Here is a 26,814-nt window from a genome sequence, read left to right as displayed (position 1 = left end):
TTGTCCTCCAGGAAGCTTGCATGTACTACGCTGCTAGTGCTTTAGAAAAGTGTCCTGAGCTGCCGAACACGCGTCAGGTCCGCTGTAAACAGGTGAAACCAGAAAACTGGACAAGTTGGTGGTGGTGGTGGTTCCTGGCTTGGCTGCCTCATTTAATGTCCTGAAGGCCTCAGTAGGCTAAACCTTCTCAAATCTATAGTGGGTTCACCATCGGGCCTCAACTCACAGAGATTACATCCTGACAATTTACTGGCAAATAGTAGATTATGGGATGCCGGTATTCTATCCTTCCTATTTTGCCAAAAGAAAGAATACGTCAGCATAACATTAACCCCTCGTGCCAGACAGAACGTTGATATTGAACGATTCAGCAAATGCCTGGATTCCTTTCAATACAAACATTTTGTACACTACACACTACACCGACTCACTACAGGGAGGGGCACATTACTTCCTGCATTGGCCCTGAATGTGGCACTGGATCTAAATTGTGACCTGGGTAATTAACCAATATGATGCTGTGCATTTAGAGGGGCTTTTATACTGGGACACATTTATATGTACTTGGTCATAAATGTGATTTTTAAGAGCCCTGAATGTCTCAACAGCTGTTAATCAATAAAAAATCTGAAAAAATAAAATGGATGGTGATGTTTTTCTTCTTTCTTTAGTTAAAGCCATTTCTAATCATCAGGTTTGTCAGGTTTTACTATACCAAAAAATATCACAGGGATGACAGACAACAATATTGGTGAGTCTGAACAGTGGAGGTTCTCAGAATAGATTTTACTCTTAAAGCTGAAGTAGGGGAGATTGGCACAAATATGATTAAAAAAAAAAGTTATTTTTATAAAACGGTTGCTATATGGTGACAGTAGTACATGAAACAGGTAACATGAAAAAAGTCATGTTCCTTCTGTGTCCTACAGTTCTCCTAACGGCATCTGCAAGATTTCACAGACCGGAGGAGAACAAGCAGTAAGAGCTGATCTGAGGTCTGCTGTCCATCTGCTGTCTATGAGAGCCGGCTGTAAATCACTCACGAACTTTGACCAAACGGTCAAACTAGGCAGCGCTGATCAAATATGAATCAATATTCTGTTACGTTACTGCCTATTTCTCTCCTCAAATGTTTTCAGAATCATCTTGTATTGTACTGTTTAGCTGTAAAATGAGAATGTTTGTGACACGGATGCCATTGTAAAAATCTGTTGAAGGAACGCCAAGTTCTGGTCACATGACCAGAGCACAGCCAATAGGAACGCTCTCTCTATGAAATGACCTGTGATTGGTCAAAGTCTCCCGTCACGGGCTAGATTTTTTAAAAACAGAGCCATGAGGAGGAGCAGAAGTCTAGTTATCTCTCAGAACACTTGAATTACAATATGCTGAAAGGTTATTATGGAATTTTTGCCCAATGATGCAAAAAATATACTGCCTACTGCCACTTTAATTTCTAATTTGTCCCTTCCACCATGCGGTACCGACAGCACAATTTAATTTGACAAAGGAAAGGGTTGATTTGCTGCTTCAAACCCATTGAGGATGAGACACTCCTCTCTATTAAAGCCTCACTGTGTGACTGAGGCTGATACCACAGCTGGGACTTTACATTACAGGCTTACAGTGCAGCCTAAATGTGAAACGTGGAGTCTGTGAAATGAAATGAGAATTTTCCATGGTAACCACTGTAGGATTTTCTGCAAATATAAATCTCTCTAAATATGAATTACAAAAACCCTCCAGCTGACAAATTCTTGGAAAAAATGCAAAACCAAATTGTTGCATCACGTTCAGTCTGCAGCGCATCTGGAGGAAAATGAAGGCCTGGCCAGTCTAACGTATGTCTGACATATCTTTCGGGGTGAAACCTGACTTCCTGGAGGACATCCAGACAAAAAAAAAAAAAAAAAACATTCACAGTGAGAGAGAGATGCAATGTACTGTATGTATATCCCATGATCCACCACATAGTGTTTTCACATTCTTTTATGCACAACAGAGTTTTTTTCAGTAGTGTTGCACATAGAACCGAAGAGCTACTGTGCCTGCTAAAACTCCCATCTTCATAAATATATTCATCATACTTGTGGAATATTGCCGTTTAATATGGTTACAGTTAAATCAGAAAACAGCCACTTTTAATTACACTAGTAATGGTATCACACTGCAGTTCTTGAAAGGGCTTAGAAGGAAAGACGTTCACACACTGGGCGAGGTTTATACAAGCTGTAAGATAACTTTGGCCCTATTTCATCCTGGCATTGTGGTCATAATTTGTACATGACCGTGTAATTCAGTAAAAACCCGAGGCTGCACACAAATTGGAATCTGATTTACCCATACTATCTCCACAGGCAGCACAGGTGTTCAATCTTAATACATTTTCATCTCCATTACAACTTAAATGCCAGGTGAAAATTTGAAGTTAAATTATTTGAGCACTTTTGAGTAACTAGTTCTGAGACAACATCAGATACATGACAATCAAACGGTACAGTACACTGAGTAGTATGACAGTGGTTTTACATGAAGATATATCACAGCTATCAGACCATGCTAAACCTTTCCTAGTCTTCTCAACCTGTGGCCTTATGACCCCATACACAGATGACACATTAATACAGTTATGGCTATAATTTAGCTAAAAAAAAAAAAGAAGAAAAATTAGCAAATGTTTGCCATTTTGCCATTAAGTTGACTCATCTATAGTTTAGTGTGGGTTTCGTGTGTCAAGCTAATGGACGGAGCGCTGCCCTTTTGATTGCTGGTTTGTGTCATTGAGTAAAGACTGATAGATTTTACTGATTGTTTCAAGACGTCAGCTGGAAAATAGGGCTCAGAGACCAAGGCCTATGGAAAGGAGTATGGATCATGCGTCATCAACGCGTCATATCTTTATGGGTATAACACATGTGCAGTAAAATCTGGCCTGCACTCGCCGAAATTGAGCCAATCGCAACGCACGACCGCAGCTTCAGTTACACTGCGCATGTGTTATACCCCCATACCCCAAGACCCATGTCCGCCAATGACCCAGCTGCCTTTCCATAGGCCTTGTCAGACACCCAATGCTAAACTCAGTATTTGATCACTGATCCAATGTCTTTGCCTTTGACAGAATATCAAACCGTGTCTAGCTAACGACCACATGCCCTGATTTGTCATTACTGGTAAGATTAAATCAAAAATATGTATCAGTCACCTGCAAGAGCAAATCTCAAAAAAGTATGCAAGGATGGAGAGACATGTAGACATATGTATATATACATACAGCATATATATATATTGAAAGAGAGAGAGAGAATGAGAGAGAGAGAGAGAGAGAGAGAGAAACGTGAACAAAGTACAGTGTAATAAATGATTACAGTTACAGAGAAAGGCCAAAATGGCCAAAATAAAAGACAGATGTTGAATAATATTTCTGAAACAGTTCCAACATTTTTGACAAATGTCGCTAGCTTCTCGTACAACCCATTCCCAGTTAGTTGAGAAGACAGATTCAGAATAGTTTGAAGATCTATGATTTTCTTCACCTTTGTGGGAGCTATAGGCTAACAGTTCCCCCTTGGTTCCACACTTTATCCTGAATAGGCTAAACACATCATTTAGCGGACACACAGAGATGACACAAATCTTTGAATCCGACTCAGAGTGATGAATGGCAAAGTAAAATCCCCAAATGTTTAACTGTTCCCCTTAGAAATTGAAGAATGTCCTGGTGACCATGTTCTGATCCTAGAACACTACTTGCACTCTGAGCAGATTAATAAAAACTCTGGCCCAATAATTTTACATCTTTCCTCTACTGTCCTGATTTATCATCAAATGAGCAACTAACAATGAACAGAAATGATTTAAATGCAGATTATCTATGTTAAAATGTTGAAAAGACATTGTGTGACTAAAATGAAGTAAATAATAACAGTAATTACAACTAGAAAGAAATATTATCAAAATATCTATTGGCTTTCACTGAACCATATAACAACACACCAAGAAGCTAAAAAATAATCAAACTCCAGAAAAAGGAAATAAGTTAACATATCTCAAGACGGAGAGATTTACAAGTATGTACATTCTTTTTAAAAAGATTTTGTTCATTGACTGGTAGCTCCGTTATCATTTCAGTTCACACTTCCTGTTGCTGCTGTTGCTCGCTGACGTCAGAGTGGATCCAGGTATGTATAACACTACACAGAAAGGCTTCTTTTAAGTAATCCTTGAAGGCTTCCTCCCAGCCAATTGTTTATCGTTTAGTGGTGATCAGTTCCTTTCCTACCCAGTGGCAGAATATTCCAATGGCTTTGGAGCATGGCAGAGGTCCACTCTTTGATTTTAAAATACAAATAAATAAAAATATATAGAATATGTATTTTGTTTTCCAAACAAACTGTAACTTCACCTTGGGTAGTTCAACGTTCTCGTCAAGCTGCAAAGGGTACAAAAAAGCTTTTTTTTTTTCTCATTAGTTTTTGCTTTTCCCCCAGGGGTTATTTTTTTATTTTTTTCTGTATCATTTTCATCATTTTATTTCTGTTTTTGAGTTTTTGCAATACATAGTGTGCTGAAAGTTTGTAAGAAAAATGAGGAAGGTTTACAGCTAGTGTACATTTTGTAAGCAGATAAACAAAATGTAAAAGTGCTCTTATTTTGAAAGACTATTTTTTTTTTTTTTTTGAGTTCCCAGTGTTTAGAAAGAAGTACGAGGCACTTAGGTCCATCTCAATGGCGACAGACAGTCACTCAGGCCACACTTCCAGGCTCAGGATTGGAAGGTCTGGTCAGGGTCTTGCAGTAAGTGAAGAGCTCAGTGAGTCCAGGACTAGAAGGTATAATATCTATGAAGGCTTTGCAGATGGAAACACTGAAGCGTGCTGACATTGAACTAGCACTTAAGAACACAGCGGCTGCTGCACGTGACACTTTTAATCTATGCACGTTTGTCCTTTCTTGTTGACCCACTCCCTCGATTTTTCAATGAACAGTGTTGGAAAAATGAAACCTGTCCTGATGGATGGGGTCATGTGAACAGCGCATTCCCTTTAACGCTAAGCCAGAACCGCCTGGTCCTTTTTACTGATTGCTGTCTAGAATGTGGTGGTTTAGCATTTTAGTCTCTTTCTTTGACGTTTGTATCAGGATAATTCCGGTCACAACCACGACAATGCTGCTGGTTTCAGGAGTAGTCATTCCAAAAAAAGGTCCCAAAATGAAATGATGCAGCACTTCAGTTGCTCTCTCCGTGGTTTTACTACCCATCAAACATTGTGATCATCATTTTGGAATAAAACATTTCATCCGAAGCAGACAAATGTCTCCCCCCCCCCCCCAAAAGTAGTCATTAAATAGGATTTTAACCCTAACAGATTTACTTAACAGACATGCTTAGTACTTCAAGATCTTCCAGGGGCATTGAGTCCAGTCTGGCCAAGAATGAATAGCAAGCCTGGGTAAGTTATCCTGGAACACACAAACATCCATTTCTTTAAAAAGCACAGAGATTTCTTTAGATTACTCTGTGCAGGTCCTTCTCCTGAACTTCTATATTACACAGTGGAAGTCGAGGATGCTTTACTGTGTGAGGACCAGGCCAAAAATACAAGCCAAATAAGGCCTAGCAAATTGAGATGGCTACAATTTAGGGTTTGTGAAACCTAGCTTAAATTGAACCAAAAACCAACCCATGCCTGATTTACCGAGGGACACAGATAAAACCACGTTAGGGTGAGGTCAATATAATTTAGGGCAGGATATTTGAAATAAAACCAATCCGAGCCAGATTCTACCAGGCTAGGTCAGGCTTTCATCGAGATAGAACCAAAAACTGCACTGATTTAGACAGGATGAGATGAGGACACGTAGGCTAGGAAATGACGGTGCCTAAATTATCCGGATAAGAAAATGAAACCACACCAGACCAATTCAATCAGGTTAATCCAGTATAGTCCAGTTTGATGCATCCGATCTTCATAGTCAAGTCTTTTTTAGTCATGAGTTCATTCCGAAAAGGAGCAAGACTGGACCTAACAAGCCTAGACCCAACCATTTAGGTAAGGTCCAAAGACATTTCCTTTGATTATACTGCGATGCAATTCAATGTAATCCAGTTCAAATCCAGTTTAACAACCATTACTCCACTTTAATTTGTTCATCCCAATCCTTTATATGTCGGGCAGTTTGATGCACGGTAAAGTCCATTCCAAATCCCAATTCACATGGTTCCATCACAGACTATGCTGCGATCTCCAAGCTCCAAGGTGATCCATTTCCCCTCTGATCCAGTGTACTCATTCCTATTCCAGTGAAGATTTAGTCCGACCTAAAATACATCCAATTCCTTTCCCCCTTGTATCCATTCCTATCCCAGTATGTCCAGATAGACCGGTGTGGCTTTCATCATCGTAAACAGCATCTTCTGAATGTCTTTAATATTGAGGCGCTGTTTGCGGCTCCCTCTGCCAGCAGCCCAGCATCATATCGTAGACTTCCTTGGGACCGAGCCTGGGGCGCTCCAGGTACCCGGCCCTGAGTAATGCACTCGATCACCTGGCAAGACAGAGAGACAACAGCGTTAAACAAGACATAACATATCGCCTTGTTCACAAAAAGCGTTGGTTATGCAATTATACATTACACGTAAAGTACAACACATACTGGCTGTGATGATTGATACGCGTAACGCACACTAGGGGCGTCACACAGACGGAAGATGTAGTCAGGATGTGCCAATCGAGGAAGGGAATGTGATAAAACTACTGTTTTTCACACAGCACTTCGATATCCATTCTCTTAAAGGTCCCATATCGTGCTCATTTTCATTTCGTTTTGTATTTTGTTTTTCTACTAGAACATGTTTACATGCTGTAGTGTTAAAAAAAAACTTTATTTTCCTCATACTTTCTGCCTGAATATACCTGCATTTACCCTCTGTGTGAAACCCTTCGTTTTAGTGCATTTCAATGGAATTGCAACGGAATTGTGTTGCTAGGCAACAGTTTGGGTCCATGTTTACTTCCTGTCAGCTGATGTTATTTACAAACACTGCAACCGGAAATAAACTGGGACAGATTTAGAATGTTTACGTTTAAAACTGTGTCATGGTCTAAATATTGTATATTTGTGACATCACAAATGGACAGAAATCCTAACGACTTGTTTCAAACGCACAATTTCTAAATACGGGCTGTGTGTATTTCTCCGTATATTGAGCGTTTTGATAGTTTAACAGTATTTATATAGCACTTAAACCTGCTTTATAATGTAAAAGACATGAAAATCTCACTTTTTACAATATGGGACCTTTAAGCCAGTGGCAGGTGCATTAGGAGACGCCAAAACTTCAATATCAGTCAAATGTATTTTCAAATATAATATAAAAAATGATTTGCGTAAAGCCACTTTGTGTACATTTTTGTGTCATTACCATTGTTTGTAAAAACAATCCTAGTTGAAATGAGTCATTGAATTAAATTAATCATTGAAGTGTATTCAAGCAGTATATACATGCACTGCTGGGGGGGAGGTTCGAGTGGATGAGTGGGCCCAGGAGGCTCTTTGGCCCTGTTCAGACCTGGTATTAACATGCGTCCTCAGTGATCGGATCACAAGTGGACAGCTTTAAGTACGTCTGTTCACACCTGGCATTAGAATGCGTCTTGAGTGGTCACTTGTGATCCGATCTCACTTCCCCGCTCTATATGCAAATAAACACGTAGTAAACACACGGCTAATACAGCAGCCGTTGTGACGTAATATTACATGAATGTCAGTAGTAATATCCTACATATTCGTGAATTCTGGTACATGTATTAACATCCAAAATAGAAGGTTATTGTACCGGTGGTCCCCGGGGACCTCCTATGCCGCCGGGCACCGCTGCTTTTGCCAGACAACAGCGAGGTACAGAGCTCCAGAGAGCCGGGGAGGACAGGAAACAGGCAGGCGGTAGGGTGTCAGCTCCGCGCAAAGCAGCAGGACAAAAACACCGACACATCTCCGACAATGTGATAATAATGCACTTCCTGTTCCCAGTCTGTAAATATGTAGCCTATAGACAAGATACATTTTAATAAAATACAGTTGTACCGACAGAATACAGTAGAGCACCATTTCCATGCTGACAAGCGCCCGTGTCTGCCTGTTATTCACCTGAGGGGCGCGGTGATCCCGCGAATCCCAGCGGGACATCAGACGAGTAGACGGTCCTTAATGTGGCCAGGACACATTCACTACACACTGCTAAAAGAATGTGGTCATATGTGGCCCAGAATGTGTCTGAAAGATCCGATCTCAATGCGTCCTCAATGCGTATTGAGTGGGTTCACACCTACTACTACTTAGAGCTGTCCACTTGTGATCCGATCACTGAGGACACGTGTTAACACCAGGTCTGAACAGGGCTTAATGTGTCCCGTGTGAAACCAGAAGTCAATGTTGTCCTATTTGTCAAGTAGCTTCCATAATTAAATTACGCCACTTCCGTAGTTATTCTAACCCTAACCATGATCTTTTCCTATTCCTAACAAAGCAGTTTTGTTCATTTTCAAAAGACTGTATGCATGTAATGAGCGGAAATTGACATGGCAGTGATGAAATCCACATGAGTGCAAGTAAACTCACTGTATTCCCTGCTTGGATCTTTAACTCACTCAGTCATATCTGTTGCTCCCTGCTGTCACAGAGGGTCTATTATATTTTCCTTATGCTCAGCACTTTTTGCAAGAGCTTCATTTCCTCTTTGTTTTCCTCTGTGCAGTCATTTAAAAAGCCTCACTGGCACTTTCCACATGGAAAAATAGGAATAGAAATACAACCTACATAATAGTCCAAATGTTGCAGATTATTTGTCAAAACTATACAATATGATAAATGTGATGTTTTATTCTTTTACCTCTTATGGTTTGATAACCGACTCTCCCATTAAATACTGCTATTTATGAGGTCTGATCTGCAACCTTTTGTCAGAGATGTTCTCATCCAGGCTTACTAGGTGGTTTATTCAAAGGGCAGATTAGAAGAAACTACAGCCCAAAATTCAGAGGATGTCTGTACAGGATATGGCTATAATGGGGACCATGGATGAGGTGAGGAAAAAAGATGTGTTGCAAGGTTATAATGATGAAGTCTTGGTGATTGGCGAGCTTTTGGATTTTGCATTGAGTTGTTTGGTGAATGATTGCAGGTGGTGGCTAGAAGCAAACCAAGGTGACTGTGGCATACGACAAGACATGTATTAACATATTAACATGTAACATTAACATAATAAAATGATTTGATATTAGTGAGGCACAGGACACTGACCTGATTAAATGGATCAGGTCTCAGCCATGACTGTTCTACATTAATAGTCTTTTCATTTGGATCAGTGTCTCTTTATTACTTTTAAAGGATATATACTAGGGATGCACCGATACCCGATACCAGTATCGGGTACGATACTGTGCTCATGTACTCGTACTCGCAAAATGGCTCCGACACAACGGCACGACACCGCTTACAGCGGCATGACGTTACCCTCTCGTCACCATCTTTCTGGTCCTCACGCTCCACCTCCGCGATCGGTGCAGGCGAGAAGGGCCGGTAGTGCGCTCGACCCCGCTGGGCCGGGATCCCACCTCAGGCGGCACACGCCGGCCCTGACTTTCATTGTGCCATGGTGTTTTGCTTGCACCCTCTGACTCGCGCGTGTAATAGACTCCTTGGTCCGTGTTTCAAGACGGGTTGGGTGGGTTTCCGACATCGCCACAGACCCCTGGCGCCTTCTACGTGGTCCGCGGCACGACGCAGTTTGGGCGCACTGAGGACAGTCCACCCCGGTCGACAGTCGCACCGGGAGCAGGGAGCCCCGTCACGGTGCGGCGAGGGTCCCGTGCGGGGAGCGCTGTAAATCTGCGGACGTGAGCCAACCTTCACCCCGAGCCTTTCCAAGCCGACCTAGAGCCGGTCGCGGCGCACCGCCTCGTATGCGGGACTTCCCAGCCTGCCGTGTGTCGCTCACATCCTCCAGCTGGCTGTTAACAAGGGTGTTTTGGCACAGAGAAGTACTCGTATCTGTAATCGGTATCGGCGAGTACCCAAATGTAAGTAGTTGTACTCATACTCGGTTTGAAAAAAAGTGGTATCGGTGCATCCCTAATATATTAACATAACATAACAGAGCTAAACTCAGTTATATTGGTATGTTTAATCATAACTTAGTAATGTCTATATGCTTTATGATCTGCTTTGATTTTGCTGTGATGCTGTTTGTTAACGGATTCAGTATAATGTTCATATCCACAACACCAACCGCATCACAACAGAGTCATGTCACCACTCTGTTGCCACGATGCTGCTCGCACTTTCTATCTTGAATAAAAATCACAACTTATTTTCAGTGCGTATACGTTGGCCTTGATTTTATTGTTCACTATGAAGATGACTGCAATGAAGCTCAACAATCCTGGCACAGGTGTTTCACATTAAAAAGCCTTCCAGTGGCTCAAAAGGCACATTCCCTCGCTTGAAAACATTTGCAGGAAGTGTTAATTTTCATTGACAGTGGTCAATCTGCAATGAAAAGGATGGCGATAAGTAGAAGCAAAAAGTGAATGAAAACTGGTATTCTGATATAAAGAAAGTCATAGCAGCAGAGTGGTGAGTATGTTATGACTTTACTCACACACCTTTTTACGTATATCTAAGTACATTTATATACAAGGAATTTCCCTTATAATTGAGTGAAATATTCTAGTATCTTCATTCCAGCCACACCCCTGGATATTATTAAATAATGTCCCCCACACTGCTGTTTTTTAAATCAAACCTCAAAACGCATTTTTAATCCTTGGCTTTTGGCTCGGCATGAACGTCGCCTATTTTAATTATTTTTCCTTTCCTATTGGTCTTAACGCTCTTATTAATTTTAATATCCTGTTGGCTTTAAGTTGGTCTTATGTTTTATTGAGTTGTTTTGATGTTTAACTGTTCTGCACTTTGGTCAACTTTTTGCATGGAAAAAAAAAAAAAAAGCAAGAAGATTCGCCCTGTCTGCTTTTGAAAAATAGACCATGTGTGTCCTGTCCAATGAAAGCATTTCTTCACTCTCTGGGGTATAATGGATATGACAACTGTTGCAATATCACCTTTCCAAAGTGCAGTTCTGCAGTTTAAACTGAATATATGAGACATAGACACATGCACTCTTTTCTGAGATCACTGAGGTGAATCCATCTTTCCAGATTTCCATTGTGAAATCAATACAACTGACAAAAAAGGGGAATTTAGACACATAGAGGCAGACCAATGAGAAAGACATTCTTGGGGCCACAATATGAAGACATCTGTGATATTTTGTTCCTTCAGTGTGCTGTTCAGTTTACTGTGCAAGTGAAGAACGAGCATCTCTGCTATTGGATTAACGGAATCCACTGAGATTTTTATACCAGAAAAGTGCACTCACAGAGTGCACCAGGGATGACGTATTTTTTGTAGGCCAACAGGAAGTTAGCATCACCCTGGTTCCCTCGGGGGGAAAAAAAAAGACAATGGGATTTTTCCATTGGGTTTTGGATTATTGCAAAAAAAATAACGCTGGCAAACACACGTTTATGATACTTGCACGTTTCGTTCAGCATGATTATCTTCACAAATGAACACCACTTCTATGATTTTTTAAGTGTGAATGTAATCGCCAGAGGTAAAAGCTAACGGTAGGCTATAAAACGAACTTCACCACATTAGCGCAAGTATACACAACGAGGCTGTAAAAGAGGACGAGTCGGCGTGATGATGATCTCTTCAGACTGATTTCTGGGTTATATGACTCACTCCTGCACCACTCTATTCTATCTGCTCTATCTATTAGAGTGCAGATCTCCTCCAGGTGTGTCTCCCTCTCCCCTACCAAACAGCCCAGTCGCACAACAGTTTGTGAAATATTCACAAAATCTAATGTATTAATTTGTGTACATAGACACAAATCAGTCAGCACGAAATGAATTTGTATGTAATCAACCTTATTGTTAACCAGGAAGTATAGAGACCGGTGAATGCCGCATAGGGAAGACGTCGCGGTGTCAAAGTTGATTCATTTGTCACATAACTTCTGTACTTGTCACAGCACTTCTGGTGTTATTTTAAGCCAAACCGCGATCTTTTCCTACACCTAACTAAGTAGTTTGTTGCCTAAGCCTAACCAAGTCGATCTATTCCTAAACCTAACTAAGTAGTTAGATTTTTGCAAAGACTTGAGCGGAAATTGACACGTGCGTCACATGTTGCTGGTACAACACGTCGTTGCTTCTACAGATACAGACATTGAAAGTGTAGTAATTTTGCGGATATGATGTCAATATACAGTCAAAAGATAACTTTCACTGGCTGTTGTTGCTGTGAGACTCGCGGTGAAAATAGGCGAGACCTCGAATTACTAGAAGAGACTCAGCTGACACGCAGCCGAGCCGCGTTGCCCATGCAGCTGCTCTAACCTGTTAACATGGACGCGGAAATAAAAAAACAACAGGTTCTGCTGCCGCCACGCGCTGCTTACGTTCCCTGTGTGGACACGCCGTTAAAGAATAGATCTGTTTGTCAGGCTGATCTCCATGAGATTTATCCATGCCTTCAAAGCCACAATTCGCAAGTCTCTTTTTTATTTCCCCAGAGCACAAACAGACCATAATGAATCTGCAGGGATTTAGCTTGTTGATCAATACCTACTGACTCAAACTACTACCACCAGGTGCTGAGCTTGCTTCCTTCTGTTCCATCCTGGTTTTGGAACAAAAAGCGCCCACTCGCTGAAACGCCGTGACTCTCCCTACACTCACTCACCTGCTCAGCGATGGGAGGACGAGCAAGCCGCCAGTGTCGGAGCATATTTCCCCTACCGAGATGAAAAACCCACGATCTTCAGGTAAAACGTGATTGCCAATTGTATTTTTCCTGTATTTGGCATGATAATAAATCCACCCTGAATATTTCTAAAAGAATGCAGAGGGCAAGATTCAGTTTCAGGTCCAGGAACCCTTAAGGCGCTCTTAAGGAAGAGGAACTAACTGGTTCCATCAACCTCATGGGATCAAGCGCTGTTATTTACAACTTGGGTCTTATTTCTGCTTACATATTTATTATTTTTTATGTATTTTATTATGTTTTGTATTAAAGTCTGTGTGTATTATGTTTTTTAAATTGGCATCAAGACAACTTCCCTTTGGGGACAATAACGTTGAAGTTGATGAACCACATCCTCCTAAGAAATAGTTGACTAGCCATCAACCAAACTCTATAAACTGTTCGAGGTATTTCAAAAACGTGTTATTTAAAGGTTCTTTATCCGGGATTCAGAGAATTAATATAACAGCAAACAAACTATTACCTATGTAATATATATAAGTAATGTCTACCTGAGCAGATAATGAAGTCACTCTCTCCGTGTGTGAAATCAAAGCTGCTCTTTATTTCGTTGACATAGCCGGGCCGGCAGCGCGTGCCTTTTAGTGCATGTGAGCCCGGCCCACTGGCTAGCTCACGACCGCCACTCTGCCCTGCTCTCATATGGCGGTTAAAGCTGATAATGCTGGCGTCACGGATCTGTAGTGCCCACCCAGCTCCGTTAGCACTGTTTGCGTTGTTAGCACTGTTAGCTGCTAGCCACCGGCTCGGCCATCTCCATGCTGAGAGCTGTGTGGAGTCAATAGATATGCTCTGAATTCCGTATTGAGCAAACCTTTAATTCATAAGTATATTAATTCTGCTTTATATCTATTTCGCATTTAAGTCACATTTTTAGATATTTAATGTAAAAGTATCAAAATAACCCACAAAAAAACAAAAAACACGTTGAATATGTGTGAAATCGTAAATGAAAAACTCCTCTTCTTGCCATTGAATTGTCTAGCTTGCCAGAAATATTAGCAAGACATGACCTCAGTCATGGGTCAAAAACATCACACAAGGTAATGTTATCGTAACTGATAAGAATGATGGCCAACCCCACAAAAATAAGGACCTAAATTTGAATAAACTGGAAATTTTCCTTTAATCTAGTTCTTACCGGTTGCTAATAAAAGTCATAAATGGCTTAATGTATATACCATACATAGGCTATGTTTCATAAGTAAGTGATGATGTACCTCATTATTGGCGAGCTGGAACCACGGCTGTTTGCCGTAAGTGAAGATCTCCCACAGGATGACTCCGAAGCTCCAACGTCACTCTCTGTGGTGAACTTCCTGTACATGATGCTCTCTGGAGGCATCCAGCGGATAGGCAGCATGGTGTGACCTCCCACCTGACACACACATAGGAGAAAGATGTGGCTGTGTAAAGGAAATTCAGAGTTTTGTTTCTAAACACATTAGAAATGATGGAAAATAATTACTAAAAACATGTGCAAAGACTGTGAACATTGTAGTACTGGATTGGGAGTTAGACCGTTTAAACTGTTTTTGGCCAGTTTTGTGTTTAGGACTTTTTAGGCGGGGCTGAAATCATGGCTCGATGACGCAGTGGAGCCATCCTTAACATAACTCCACCCACCTTCACAAACGTGGTTTTTGAACGGCATAATACAAATCCAGAACATTGTCAAAGGTTATGTCGGTTAGATCAGTTGGTAGAGCATGAGTCCTCATATTGACATGATCGTGGGTCCCACTTATAGCCATTGGCATTTTCATCTCCACTCCCAACGCATCAAATACCGCCGTTTGGTTAGTGCCCCTCGGCGCACGGAGGCACCCTTTAGCAATAGTATGTGATGAACCGGGCTTTAAAACTAACTCCAATGTAAACCCACCCGCGGTGTTAGGGGTCGGAGCAAGAGGGTGGTGGATGGGTCGAACAAAACACAAGACTTTCAACGAGGAGGACCGCTGTTTGTGTCCGTGTGAAACCGAAAGTAACGTTGACATCGTCACAGCAGTCGTTTAGTCAAGTGAGGCGTTTGTCGGTTAAGTCAACGTCAACCACGAACATTTCCTAACCCTGACAAAGGGGATGGTTGCCTAACCCCCCTAAATGCAACCTAAAACCTTAAATTCCTGTGAAAACGGAAGTTTTATTTTGAAAGGACACAATGCATGTAACGAGTGTATCTTGACAAGAGATCCCTGGTCTGTCCAAAAGCAACGCAAGAGAGGCACCCTGAGTTTGTAAATATGAAACTGTACACTAAATAATGATATAATGATCCAATAAAAACCCAAATGCAGCCTACTGAGTTATAACATAGCAGGCCGTCCTTTCCTGTGGATTCTGTCATTGGGTGGATTTGTCCTTTAATCACACATGAGTGATGGTGAGGATATAAGGAGACGCACAACCCAGAATGTCTTCTCAATTATTCCGACAGCGTGTAGATCAGACAGACTGAATCATTATTCATCTGCTCTTGCCTGCTCTCCGACTGCTGTGAAATCATAAAGCAGCTTGACTAATTTAGTCAATATGTGCTTCCTAATCACGACTCACATAATGAATGACCTCCAGTGTGCCGCTGACTAATCGTCCTTCCTGTACTCCTCCCCTCCTGTCTCCACCTCTACTGTCTGATTCCCCATCACCTCTTCCTTCTGTCCTGCCATCCTTTACCCGTTTCTCCATCATCAATTAGTCGTTTCTTTAATATTCAATAAGCACTAATACAACTTTAATTGAATGTCTTATTAGTGAACATTACTATGTGTAACCTGTTCTGGCCTTTTCTCTCTAATCATTAACATACACTGTCTTGAATACTATATAATATGATGTATAAATTGTTCCAGAGAAATCCAATGAAAGATGAGGGTAAAGTTGTACCTTCATTTAAGTTCCAGTTCCTTCATAAAAAATCATTTAATTTGTGAATGATTGCTCATTCGTTTACTCATTCACTCCTGAGATAAAGCAGCCTTACCACATGATATCACCATGCTTTGATTTAGATTAATTACAATTTCACTTGACCTTAAAGTTGCTGTGGTGAATATAATAATAATAATAATAATATAATAAAAGAAGGCTGTAAAAAGGTTGTACTGTGTTTACATTGGACTCATGGTGACAATAATGTGGCGCGTGGCGGCGTCGTACGGCGGATGCATTGTGTGTCGGCTGCGTGATTCACTAGTCGGGTGTTCAGACCAGCTGCGTTTCTGCTGCTGCTGTCAGCCCTTTCTTTCTACATAGAGTTTGCCTTTCATAATGGCCATTTATTTTCATTATAAATGTAATTTATTTTAGACAGAGAAAGGTTAAGAAATGTGTGGTAATTTGTAAATAATAGTAATAATCCACAATTAAAACCCCGTACTATATTCAGTCATGGAGCTCTCCAAGTCACTGTATGTTCTACAACACTGTCTGGCACATATTTCAGAATGAAAGCCTCGTGTTAACAAATGAAGGAATTCTGTCCACAGAAAAAAATGATTGGGGGCTTTTATTCTTAAATGAAAGCAGGAAGTGTTGATTTAAAAAGTAAGTCTTTACTTGTTTTCATCTCCCAACATATTCTACAGATAGACATCGAAACTGTAGTAATGTTGCTGGTATGATGTAAATATACAGTCAATAGATCACCTTCCACTGTCTGTTGTTGCTGTGAACCGCGCGGCACGCGGGCAAAAATAGACGAGACCTTGAATCTTTAAAGGAGGCGCAGCTGAGACGCGTGTGAGACATGCATTTCACGCGGGCAGTGTGGCTGCTCTAACCTGTTAACATGGATGCCAAATTAAAAAACAACAGCCGCCACGCGCTGCTGACGTTCCCAGTGTGGATGAGGCTTCAGGTTAGTTGATGTATCTAACTATGTCTACTTGAAAATTTGCTCCGTTGACATTTGAATCCTTATAGAAACAGATATCACCACACTTCAATAAACATGAATAAATTGTGTTTAAATACAAATGAATCTACAAATGAATGAAGATTAACTGTGTGGCAGAATAGTGTATGATATAAAACTTGGTATATTGTAAATATGCATTACGTATGTGTTGTCCTCATCTCATGGTCAACACATTTGAAGCTACAGCAGACCTTTAAAAGAAACCAGCATGGACTGTCAGTTGGAAACAAACGGCAATGTTAAAGTTATTTTGTTGACCCATCCATTGTTGACTTTGGCTCCTTGAGAATTGTAGCTTACATCACTTATTTTCCTGTTTTTAATTGTATTTTTTTTTTTTTAATTAAGTTCATCTCTTGGCAAGAGAGCCAAAAACTTCTTTTCCAGACACTGCACAGGCCCTCATATCCTCCCAGCTGTACTCCGTCGGAGAGGACAGAATGACTGATTAACATGCATCCGCTGTCTCCAATTCGGGGCTCAGACAGCCAAAGTGACGGAGGATATCATTTTTCCTATACGGTGATTCTCCGTATAGGTTGGCCTGCAGGTCAAACAGAACTCTAGGAACTCTGTCTGCAGCTCAGACTGAGCAGATTGCGGTTCAGCCGTACGTCTGACTCTGAATTATCCGAGTCAGACGGTACACACACCTCTGTCCTGCATGCTCGTGGCTGTTCCTGATGAGGCTTCCCTGTCACGATGCCATCCTACTGGGAGTTTCTGCCCGTCTGTGTCTGCTTGTCTGTCCGTGTTTGCTGGACGCTGCACTATGTCATCAATCCGGTCCTGCTTGCCTGCAATGATCCACACCTGCTCTGCCTCAGCTATCAAGCTCACCTGCAGCCTGTACTACGAAGCAGGATTTGGCGTTTTTTTTTAACTTCAACATCCTACGAAGGTGGATCACTTCTTACCGGGGTAGATCGCCATGGTAACTTATGCTGAACAGCTAACCTGCTCCGAAGCAGGTTATGTTCCAGATAAAGAGATCAACTTGTATAAAAGCACCGCCTACTGACCAATTAGAGCTCAGTGCGGGGATCGTATGATAATATTACAGAAATACGGAGAAGTTTAAGTCATAATCCAGACTAAAACAACACAGTTTAAACTGGCAGATGCAGACAGAACAGCTGACATGCTGTGGGGTGTTTACTGCTTTGAATTATGTTTTTATATTTATTGTTTTACTTGCTCTTGAGTCCGTTTCACACCGCCGGAGACGGGGACGCAGCTGAAAGAAGGTTGAAATAGTCACACACGCCGCACCTCTGGTAAAGGACATGATAAAATGTATTGCAATCATCCATTAAACTTCTAAAAGCTATTTATATCTAAACGACTATATCTGACTTTTGAGTGTTCCGTTAAATTAATAATTCTGTTAATTTACGCATTCACACATCAGGAGTTTTTATTTTGCCAGCTGTTTCTTCCTGCATTTGGCAGCTTCAACTGTGGTTACTTTAAGTCTGATTAAGTGTTTAACTTCTTCAAATTTGTCTAATATAGTTTGCTCTTCCTTTGTAAAATGTACTTCTCTGCCTGTCAGTCTGCAAGTCTGTAGACTTGTCCATGTCTTTGATTGGTCATATGCTGCAAAACCCCGCCCCGTTCATGTGAACGCGCTCGTAGCCAGATAGAGAAACCCTGGATTGATTTACCGAGTTGATAACCAGCGTCCTAGAACCACTTAGCGGGATCTCGTTTGTTAGGGTTAGTGAAGCCAGATAACGAGGAGATACCCTGGGTATGTTGAACTCGCTTCTTAGTACAGGCCTCTGGTCGTCATCAGTTCTTCACCACACAGTAATCTTCACTGCACTGATCTTCAGTCTCTGCCGGATCATCTCTCTGTACAACGGTTTGTCGTATCACTGAAATCTATCCTTTGACTTTGTCATTCAGCCTGTCAGTTTGATATTTACCTTTTTGCCTGAATCAGACCTAAACCTCTGTTTCTGTCTGCACAGTTTGACCAGCCACTCAGTCAGCCAAGCCAAACCTCAAGCCTGTACAGCAGCTCACAACCCTGGACTTTCTCTCCTACCATCAGCCTCTCCCTGGATCATCTCCCACCCTCACCCTCACCACTCCTATTCATTAATAAATATCGTTATTTCCTGCCGAGACTGAGTCTGCATTCTGGGTTCCCCTGTACGTATATCGTGACATTCCCAGAATTTATAATGTAAGAAAAAACAAAGTTGCAGTGCATCCATCTCTACCCTTCGAGCAGCTTAGTTTTGAACATTGAACTGAATTTTGATGCTTTACCAAGACTGCTTACTACTTAAATCATGGAAAATGTCCATCACAATTTCCCAGAGCCCACGGTGACTTGTTAATGTTGCTTGTTTTGTCGGACAAACAATCCCAAAACACAAAGATATTCAGTTTACAGTCATATAAAAACTTTTTAAAAGCTGGAACTGGAGAATGATTAACATTTATACATGGCTTAAAATTAATAATAATTAATCAAAACACTTGTTGATTCATTTTTTCTTAGCTAATTAATTTCAACTCTAGAATAGGGAAAATTATGAAAATAAAATGCACATTTCTCGCTAGAAATGTGATCAAAATGCATTTTAAGGAAAACGCTATCTTAATATATTGCATTTTCCACTGACAATAAAATTAATGTTTGCCTTTTTGTTTGTTTTCACAGAAAGACGCTTGGTAGTCACGTGAGGTGGACACAGGCCAAGAGAAAAAAGAACAGGCCAAAAATAATCTCACAATTTTAGAGCCGTTATTGTGAAACTGATCCGTTTTGCACCGTGGACCACCGTATTACATTATTACATTTTTATGTGAGACGGGGTTGTAAATATATCCAACAAATTCAATGCTCATGAGCACGATAAACAAGGGAGGAGTCTTTCTGTAAATCTGAACCGGTTCGATGCTGATAAGGGTTCAAATTAAAAGAGAGTCAGTCAGCCTTTCTGCTGCTGTCTGCAGTCTACCAGCAGCCCCACTGAGACGTTGGAGCGAGCCATTAAAAAGAAAGCAGTCCACAGAAGCTACTTAGGGGGGATGGGACTCAATGGAGTCATTGACATTTACTGCCAAATACAAATTATTTCCCACCATGCCAATTACAGTGCTGAGAGAGTCTCCTGAAAATCCCTATGAGCCGCCGTTGCCGTCATCTATGAAGACAAACCTCTTCTGCACAGGCAGGACACGTACAGCCGGGCTTCTTGGTTTTCTCCATCTGGGACCCACATGAGCATTTTCAACATCTTCGTCCAGGGCTCATTAAAACATTACAAAATCCTTAAAAAGACAGCTGCAGGCTAAATAATTTAGAGAAGCGATACAGTTACTCATAGCGTGATGGCCGGTCAAGGTAGCAGCCTCCTCTCCTGCAGATATTGTACACTAGTAGAATGCAATAGGTTATCCATCCTCTATCTGTCCACTGCTGACATTCCGAGAACAAAACCAGTTAGTGTGAAGTAGAAGCAGACAATGAAAACCTCCAAAGGCGAGTCTGCATGGGTGATGACATGTAATTCTAAACTACACCTAACCAAAGGCACAAGTACTGGATAACGAAGGAAGCGTCACATGAAGTTAAAGGAGTTATATATGAGATTTTTGCGGCGTTAGTTTTGGACGTGTCAGGGACGGCGTGTCAGTTTCTGCTTGTTACATGCATTGTTAAGGCAAAATGTTAAGATAAGTGATTTTTATTTTATTTTTCATATCTAAATTGCTCTTTAAATATCATGTGTGTATTTGGTAGGTCAATAATGAAATATTGCACAAGAGGGCAATGCTAAGCAGCTGAGTTCACCTGAGATGTAGGAGGAGGTGCCAGGTTAATTGATTGCAATTCACACTTCCAGGGATCTAGGTGTGAATCTATAAACAGGATTCAGACCTGCTGGGTCTCTTTTGTGTGTGACTTGGTCGACATTCCTGCAGGGAAAATGCGTAAAGCTGCAGGAAAATAGGGCTTGCATCAGAATATAGATGACCTCAGAGACGCTATTGGAATGTATAGTTTTTTTGAGTGATAATGATAATTTGTAAACATCATGATATAGATGCTTATTATTAATAATCTGTTTAAGAGCTGTGGTGGTGCGCAGGTTCCCGCTGATTTATTTGTGGTCGGCGATTGTTTGGAAGCGCTGCACGCTTGTATGTTATATGCGCAGATAAATGATTTAATTAAAATATTTAATTTATTCGGCTTGAGCAGTGTGGTGCTTATATTTTGATTAAGGACATTTTTATGGTGTTGGTTACTGGTTGTCTTTAACATTATTATTATGTTTAATCAGATGGTTGATATATGATGGAGTTAGGTGAGTTGGTGGTTATTATCAGTATAAATTGCAAAAATGCTTTTGGGGATATATTATAGTCGGGATTTATTATTTCTTAGATGTACTGATAATTGTGTCTTTTCTAAATCAACTTCTGTGTTCACAGGAAACGTACAGTCTCTGTTTCGTTACATGCATACAGTGTCTTTTCAAATAACTTTTTAGGTTGACTTACTCAATAAAACTTAAGTTTAGGAAAAGGTTGTGGTTTTGGGTTAAAATAAGTAGCCTACGTTTGTTATGTAAAACAACCATGTTGGTTACATAACTGGTGTTAGTTAAGTATAGAACTTACGTAATAAAACTAAGATACAATAAGTCAGCGTTAATTTGGTTTCACACTGGACAGCGTTCTCCTGGGTGAAAGTCCTGTGTTTGTTTGACCCATCCAACATCCCCTCCTACCAGCCCTACACAGACCTTTCTTGCTCTATATACTACGTCAGTTGCTCTGACCATCCAATACTGAAACGGATGTGTTTGCAATGGAGTTAGATGAAAGCCCGGTGAGTTTCACACAGACACTAAAGGGTGCCTCTGTGCATCGGTATCAGACGCCGAGGTGCCACTGACCAAGCGGTGGTATTTGACGAGCGAGAACGGGTTGGTTTTAGATGTCCAGATTTACACAAATATCCCACACATTTGAAATTTAATTTGTTTGTTTTTCACTGACAAGCTGTTTTTAGTTGTTGTTGGTGGTTACAAAAAATAACCTGAGCACCAAGCTCTTGAGCTCAGCCTCACTGTTGCTGTCTTTACCTGCAGCTTGAAACTGCACATTCATTTAGCACTGCAATCAAACATGGTGTCAAAGGTGTCTGGTTACTGAAAGTTAATCTACACCTTCCAGTCAACCATGATCCAGAATTCTCAGTGGCCATGGTATAAATTAGATCATGTTCAGTGTGAGAATTTGACATTTTGATGATTGATTGATTGATTGATTGATTGGTTTTATTAGACAATTTCATAAAAAAAATAAAATAACCAGCAGCTCAGCCAGGGCATAGTGCTTACTTAAAAGGAAAAGTCAGAATACCATAATAAAGCCCTATAGGGCTTATTTCCATTGTGGAAATTAGCATCCCTACTGTGTACTGCAAATTCATTTTTCATTTTGGGTAAATACATGGAGAAAAAACAAAAAAACAATAGGTGTGTTATGAATAAAAGATACAGACGTACTCTTACCCGGTAATAATCCGTACTGTAAATGTCTCTGGACATGCCAAAGTCGCCTATTTTCACCAGAAGGCCGTTCCCCACCAAGCAGTTCCTGGTTGCCAGATCTCGGTGCACAAAGTGTTGAGACGCCAAGTAGATCATCCCGGCTGCGATCTGACTGGCTATATGAAGCATCTGGGACAGACCCAGCTCCCCGTTGGTCTGCAGAGGCTGTCCATCCACCAGGATCATGGCGTCTGGCCCGTGGGCTCTGAGGGAGAAAGTTACAGAGTGAGTCAGACAATCCTAACATCAGTCAGTGTAATGTATTTACGGATTTGACAACAATACTCGTTTGGTTCATTCAATCAAATGCAATGACAAATCACGACCCTTTTCAAAATCCATATTTGATATCTGAGCGTAGCAGTGCTTTTCAGCAGCTGACCAGTCCTTGAATGTTTGAAACCCCATGGAAAAAAAACCCACAAGTGATCCTTTAGATTTACTTGTTTTTATTATCAATGCTAATTTCACGAATACTTGCTGATTCAAATTTGTGTTACATTTGCTGTAGTGGGTTATGTTTTAAAGGTCCCATATTGTAAAAAGCGCGATTTTCATGTCTTTTATATTATAAAGCAGGTTTAAGTGCTATATACATAAATACTGTTAAACTATCAAAACGCTCAATATACGGAGAAATACACACAGTCCGTATTCTGAAATTGTGCGTTTGAAACAAGGCGTTAGGATTTCTGTCCATTTGTGATGTCACGAATATACAATATTTAGACCATTACACGGTTTTAAACGTAAACATTCTAAATGTGTCCCAGTTTATTTCTTGTGAATGACATCAGCTGACAGGAAGTACACATGGACCCAGGCTGTTTCCTAGCAACGCAATTCCATTGCAATTCTGTTGAAATGCACTAAAACGGAGTGTTTCAGACAGAGGGGTAAATACAGGCATATTCAAGTTGACAGTATGAGGAAAATAAAGTTTTTTTTGCACATTAAAGCATTCAAACATGTTCTAGTAGAAACACAAAATACAAGTATGAACCTGAAAATGAGCACGATATGGGACCTTTAACATGTTTTTTTCCACTGTAAAATGTCCCGCTCAGTAAGCCTACATATTTTGGTCACAATTATTTAACAACCAAAAAGAAATGATCCTAATCAAACACTTGGTTGGCAGGCGGTAATGGGGCATATCAACAGTAAAAACTGTCATGGCCAATTTCAAAGGGGTCCCTTGACCTCTGACCTCAAGATATGTGAATGTAAATGGGATCTATGGGTACCCACGAGTCTTCCCTTTACAGACATGCCCACTTTATGATAATCACATGCATGTTTGGGGCAAGTCATAGTCAAGTCGGCACACTGACACACTTGTTGCCTGTTGACAAATCTCTATTTAAGGTACATTTGAACAGATAAAAAAATGTGTAATTAATTGCTTTTAACTATGGACGATCATGCGATTAATCGTGATTAAATATTTTTAATCGATCGACAACTCCTAATTCAAATAGTAGCAGTCGGTGCTGTTTTGGAGGGAGCGATGAGGTACAGAGAGTGAGGAAGGACGGAGTGTGAGTTGAGCTGTGTAGTTAAATACAGAGTGTACCCAGTAGTACCCAGAGTGTGTGTGTGTGTGTGTGTGTGTGTGTGTCTTTTCAGCTTCACTGACTTTTAAATCTCTAATGGAGGAAGTGATGCCAGTGAAGTGGCAGTTTGGTGTGTGTGTGTGTGTGTGTGTGTGTGTGTGTGTGCGTGAGCATGGTGGTTTGGAAGGCAACTGGTGCTGGCTAAATTAGCAGTATGTCCTGAAAGAATTGATGCCAGCACTTTAATGGAAACACAATTACTGAGTCGAAATTAGCATCCGAGGCACAGAGAGACTCACTGAAACACTGTCCCATACGAGCATGCACACACACAAACACACACACACACACACACACACACACACACACACACACACACACACACACACACACACACACACACACACACACACACACACACACACACACACACACACACACACACTGAGAATCACACATAAGCACTGGTAGACTTCACTTCCTGGCGGCGGACTAAGTACCAATGTTCTATTCTGCAGGGCAAAGCATCCTGGGAGCAAATAACATCTAATCACAGCAGACATAATGCAGCTCATTAGCTTACCAACCGCAATTTACAATTTAGGCATTTAGCTTGTGCTCTCATCCAGAGCGGCTCAGCAGTGACTGAGCAGGTAGGGCTGCAGAGTCTGACTCAGCTTTGGGACCTTCTTGTCATAAGATAAGTGAGGTAAGGACCCAAGGAAAGGAAAAGATAAAAAAAAAAGTCTCATGTAATGGCTTCCAAATCTACAGCTCATGTTTTGTGAAGTGTCTGTATGTTCATTCATGCATTCTTTGTATTTGGAAGTGGCTCTTCCAAGCTGTATTTCAACCCAGTGCATTTACCAGTGGGATATTTGATTACAGAGTCCATCCATCCATTGTATAAATCCATTACATGTTACACTGCAATTAAAGTCTTGTTTTCAATAACGTTTCAGTAGTCGTGTTTCCATTCAATTGTAAAGTGAATTTTCAGATATTTCATAAACAAAAATGCATTTGAGCACTGTCAGTGATCACGCATCGATTTAATTTCATTCATTTAAGCTCATCAAAAGACTCCAACAGAAATCAACCAGATGGAGGTTTAACACGTCTCCGCTAAAAGACCAAGATTTTAACAGTTTCTTCAAGAGAGAGTGGAAATGGAGGATTTCTCCTAACACCTCTCCTTCACTTTCTGGGAAACGGGCAAAGCTGTATTAAGGGGCAGGATTATTTCATACTCATCCTATAAAAAGAAGACACTGAAATGGTACTTAAATTGGAAGAAAAAAAACTTCAAAACATGTATGCCACTAACCCTACAGAAACAATACAATGTGAATTAACAAAACATAAACTGGAACTGAACGATCTAAAAAAAAAAAGAAAAATCTGATAGAGAGGCTCAGACATAGCAACTTTCAATTTAATAACAAATCAAATAAATACATATATATACATATATATATATAATCTAATTAAACAAAACAAGGAAAAAGCAACCATTGCAGTTATTAAGGACTCGGCAGGGAAGCCTCTCAATGATCCTAAAGATATAAATGATACATTTAGATTCAGATCACAACCAAAATATTGAAGACATCCATAAATTCCTTAGTAATATTAACCTGCCCCACCTCTCTCAAGAATAATTTAAAGGTCCCATTGTAAAAGTGAGAATTTCATGTCTTTTATATTATAAAGCAGGTTTAAGTGCTATATAAATACTATAAAACTATCAAAATGCTCAATATATGGAGAAGTACACACAGCCCGTATTCAGCTAAAGCAGGTCTACATTACTGTATTTTTACTTAAAGGTCCCATATTGTAAAAAGTGAGATTTTCATGTCTTTTTTGTTGTAGTGCTTTATAAATTCTGTGAAAGTATTGAAACATTCAACCCACAGAGAAATACACACAGCCCGTATTCAGAAACTGTGCCTTTGAAACAAGCCGTTTCTGTCCATTTGTGATGTCACAAATCTACAATATTTAGACCATTTCACAGTTTTAAAAGTAAACATTCTAAATGTGTCCCAGTTTATTTCCGGTTGCAGTGGATGTGAATGACATCAGCTGACAGGAAGTAAACATGGACCCAAACTGTTGCCAACAACGCAATTCCGCTGAAATGCACTAAAACAGAGCGTTTCAGACAGAGGGTAAATACAGGCATATTCAGGCCGACAGTACGAGGACAATAACGTTTTTTTTTTTTTAAACATTACAGCATGTAATCATGTTCTAGTAGAAACCCAAAATACCTGTATGAACCTGAAAATGAGCACGATATGGGACCTTTAATACTCTAGACAAACCCTTAATCCCTGACGAATTTTACAGTGCACTCAATGGGCATGCCAAATAACAAAGCAACTGGACCGGCTGGTTGATCATTCTCCCGTGGTTCATAAGAATGATAGCAGAACTCGCAATCACCACCTAAATACCACCAACTATGAATACAGCAATGATCCCCCTACTCTTGAAACCTAACAAAGACCCCTCTCATCCAGCTAATCATCGCCCATTATCCCTCATCAGTATAGGCATAAAAATTATAAGTAAGGCCTTAGCATCGAAAATTGAAGAAGTCGTTCCATTTCTCATCCATCCTGATCAGACAGGTTTCATTAAAGGTACAGTAGAGAGTCATCTATCAATACTCGCAAATTATTCAACCTAATGCAGCTTTCAAATCACCAAAAATCTGACCGACACCCTGATTCTATCACTTTACGTGGAAAACACTTTTGACAGGGTTGATTGGAAATTCCTTTTTGCAACATTACAAAAAATGTGGGTTTTGAGAATCATTTGTTAAATGCATAAGGGCACTATA

At 40.6% G+C, this 26,814-nt stretch overlaps 1 protein-coding gene across 1 annotated transcript in view; it reads right to left on the bottom strand.

Annotated features, from left to right (window-relative positions):
* Positions 1 to 2,087: 2,087 nt before the first annotated feature.
* LOC119486234 (NT-3 growth factor receptor-like) overlaps positions 2,088 to 26,814 on the bottom strand; it is a 253,693-nt gene continuing 228,966 nt past the window's right edge. The window contains 6 exon segments of the mRNA XM_037766194.1: positions 2,088 to 6,445; positions 6,447 to 6,518; positions 6,520 to 6,549; positions 14,118 to 14,194; positions 14,197 to 14,275; positions 22,366 to 22,609. Coding sequence (XP_037622122.1) covers positions 6,362 to 6,445; positions 6,447 to 6,518; positions 6,520 to 6,549; positions 14,118 to 14,194; positions 14,197 to 14,275; positions 22,366 to 22,609 — 586 coding nt within the window. The 3' untranslated portion in view covers positions 2,088 to 6,361.

The sequence above is a fragment of the Sebastes umbrosus genome, chromosome 4 (genome assembly GCF_015220745.1).
Source record: "Sebastes umbrosus isolate fSebUmb1 chromosome 4, fSebUmb1.pri, whole genome shotgun sequence".
NCBI lineage: Eukaryota > Metazoa > Chordata > Actinopteri > Perciformes > Sebastidae > Sebastes > Sebastes umbrosus.
The sequence above is the reverse complement of the archived record's forward strand: the minus strand, read 5'-3'. Positions and strand labels throughout refer to the sequence as shown.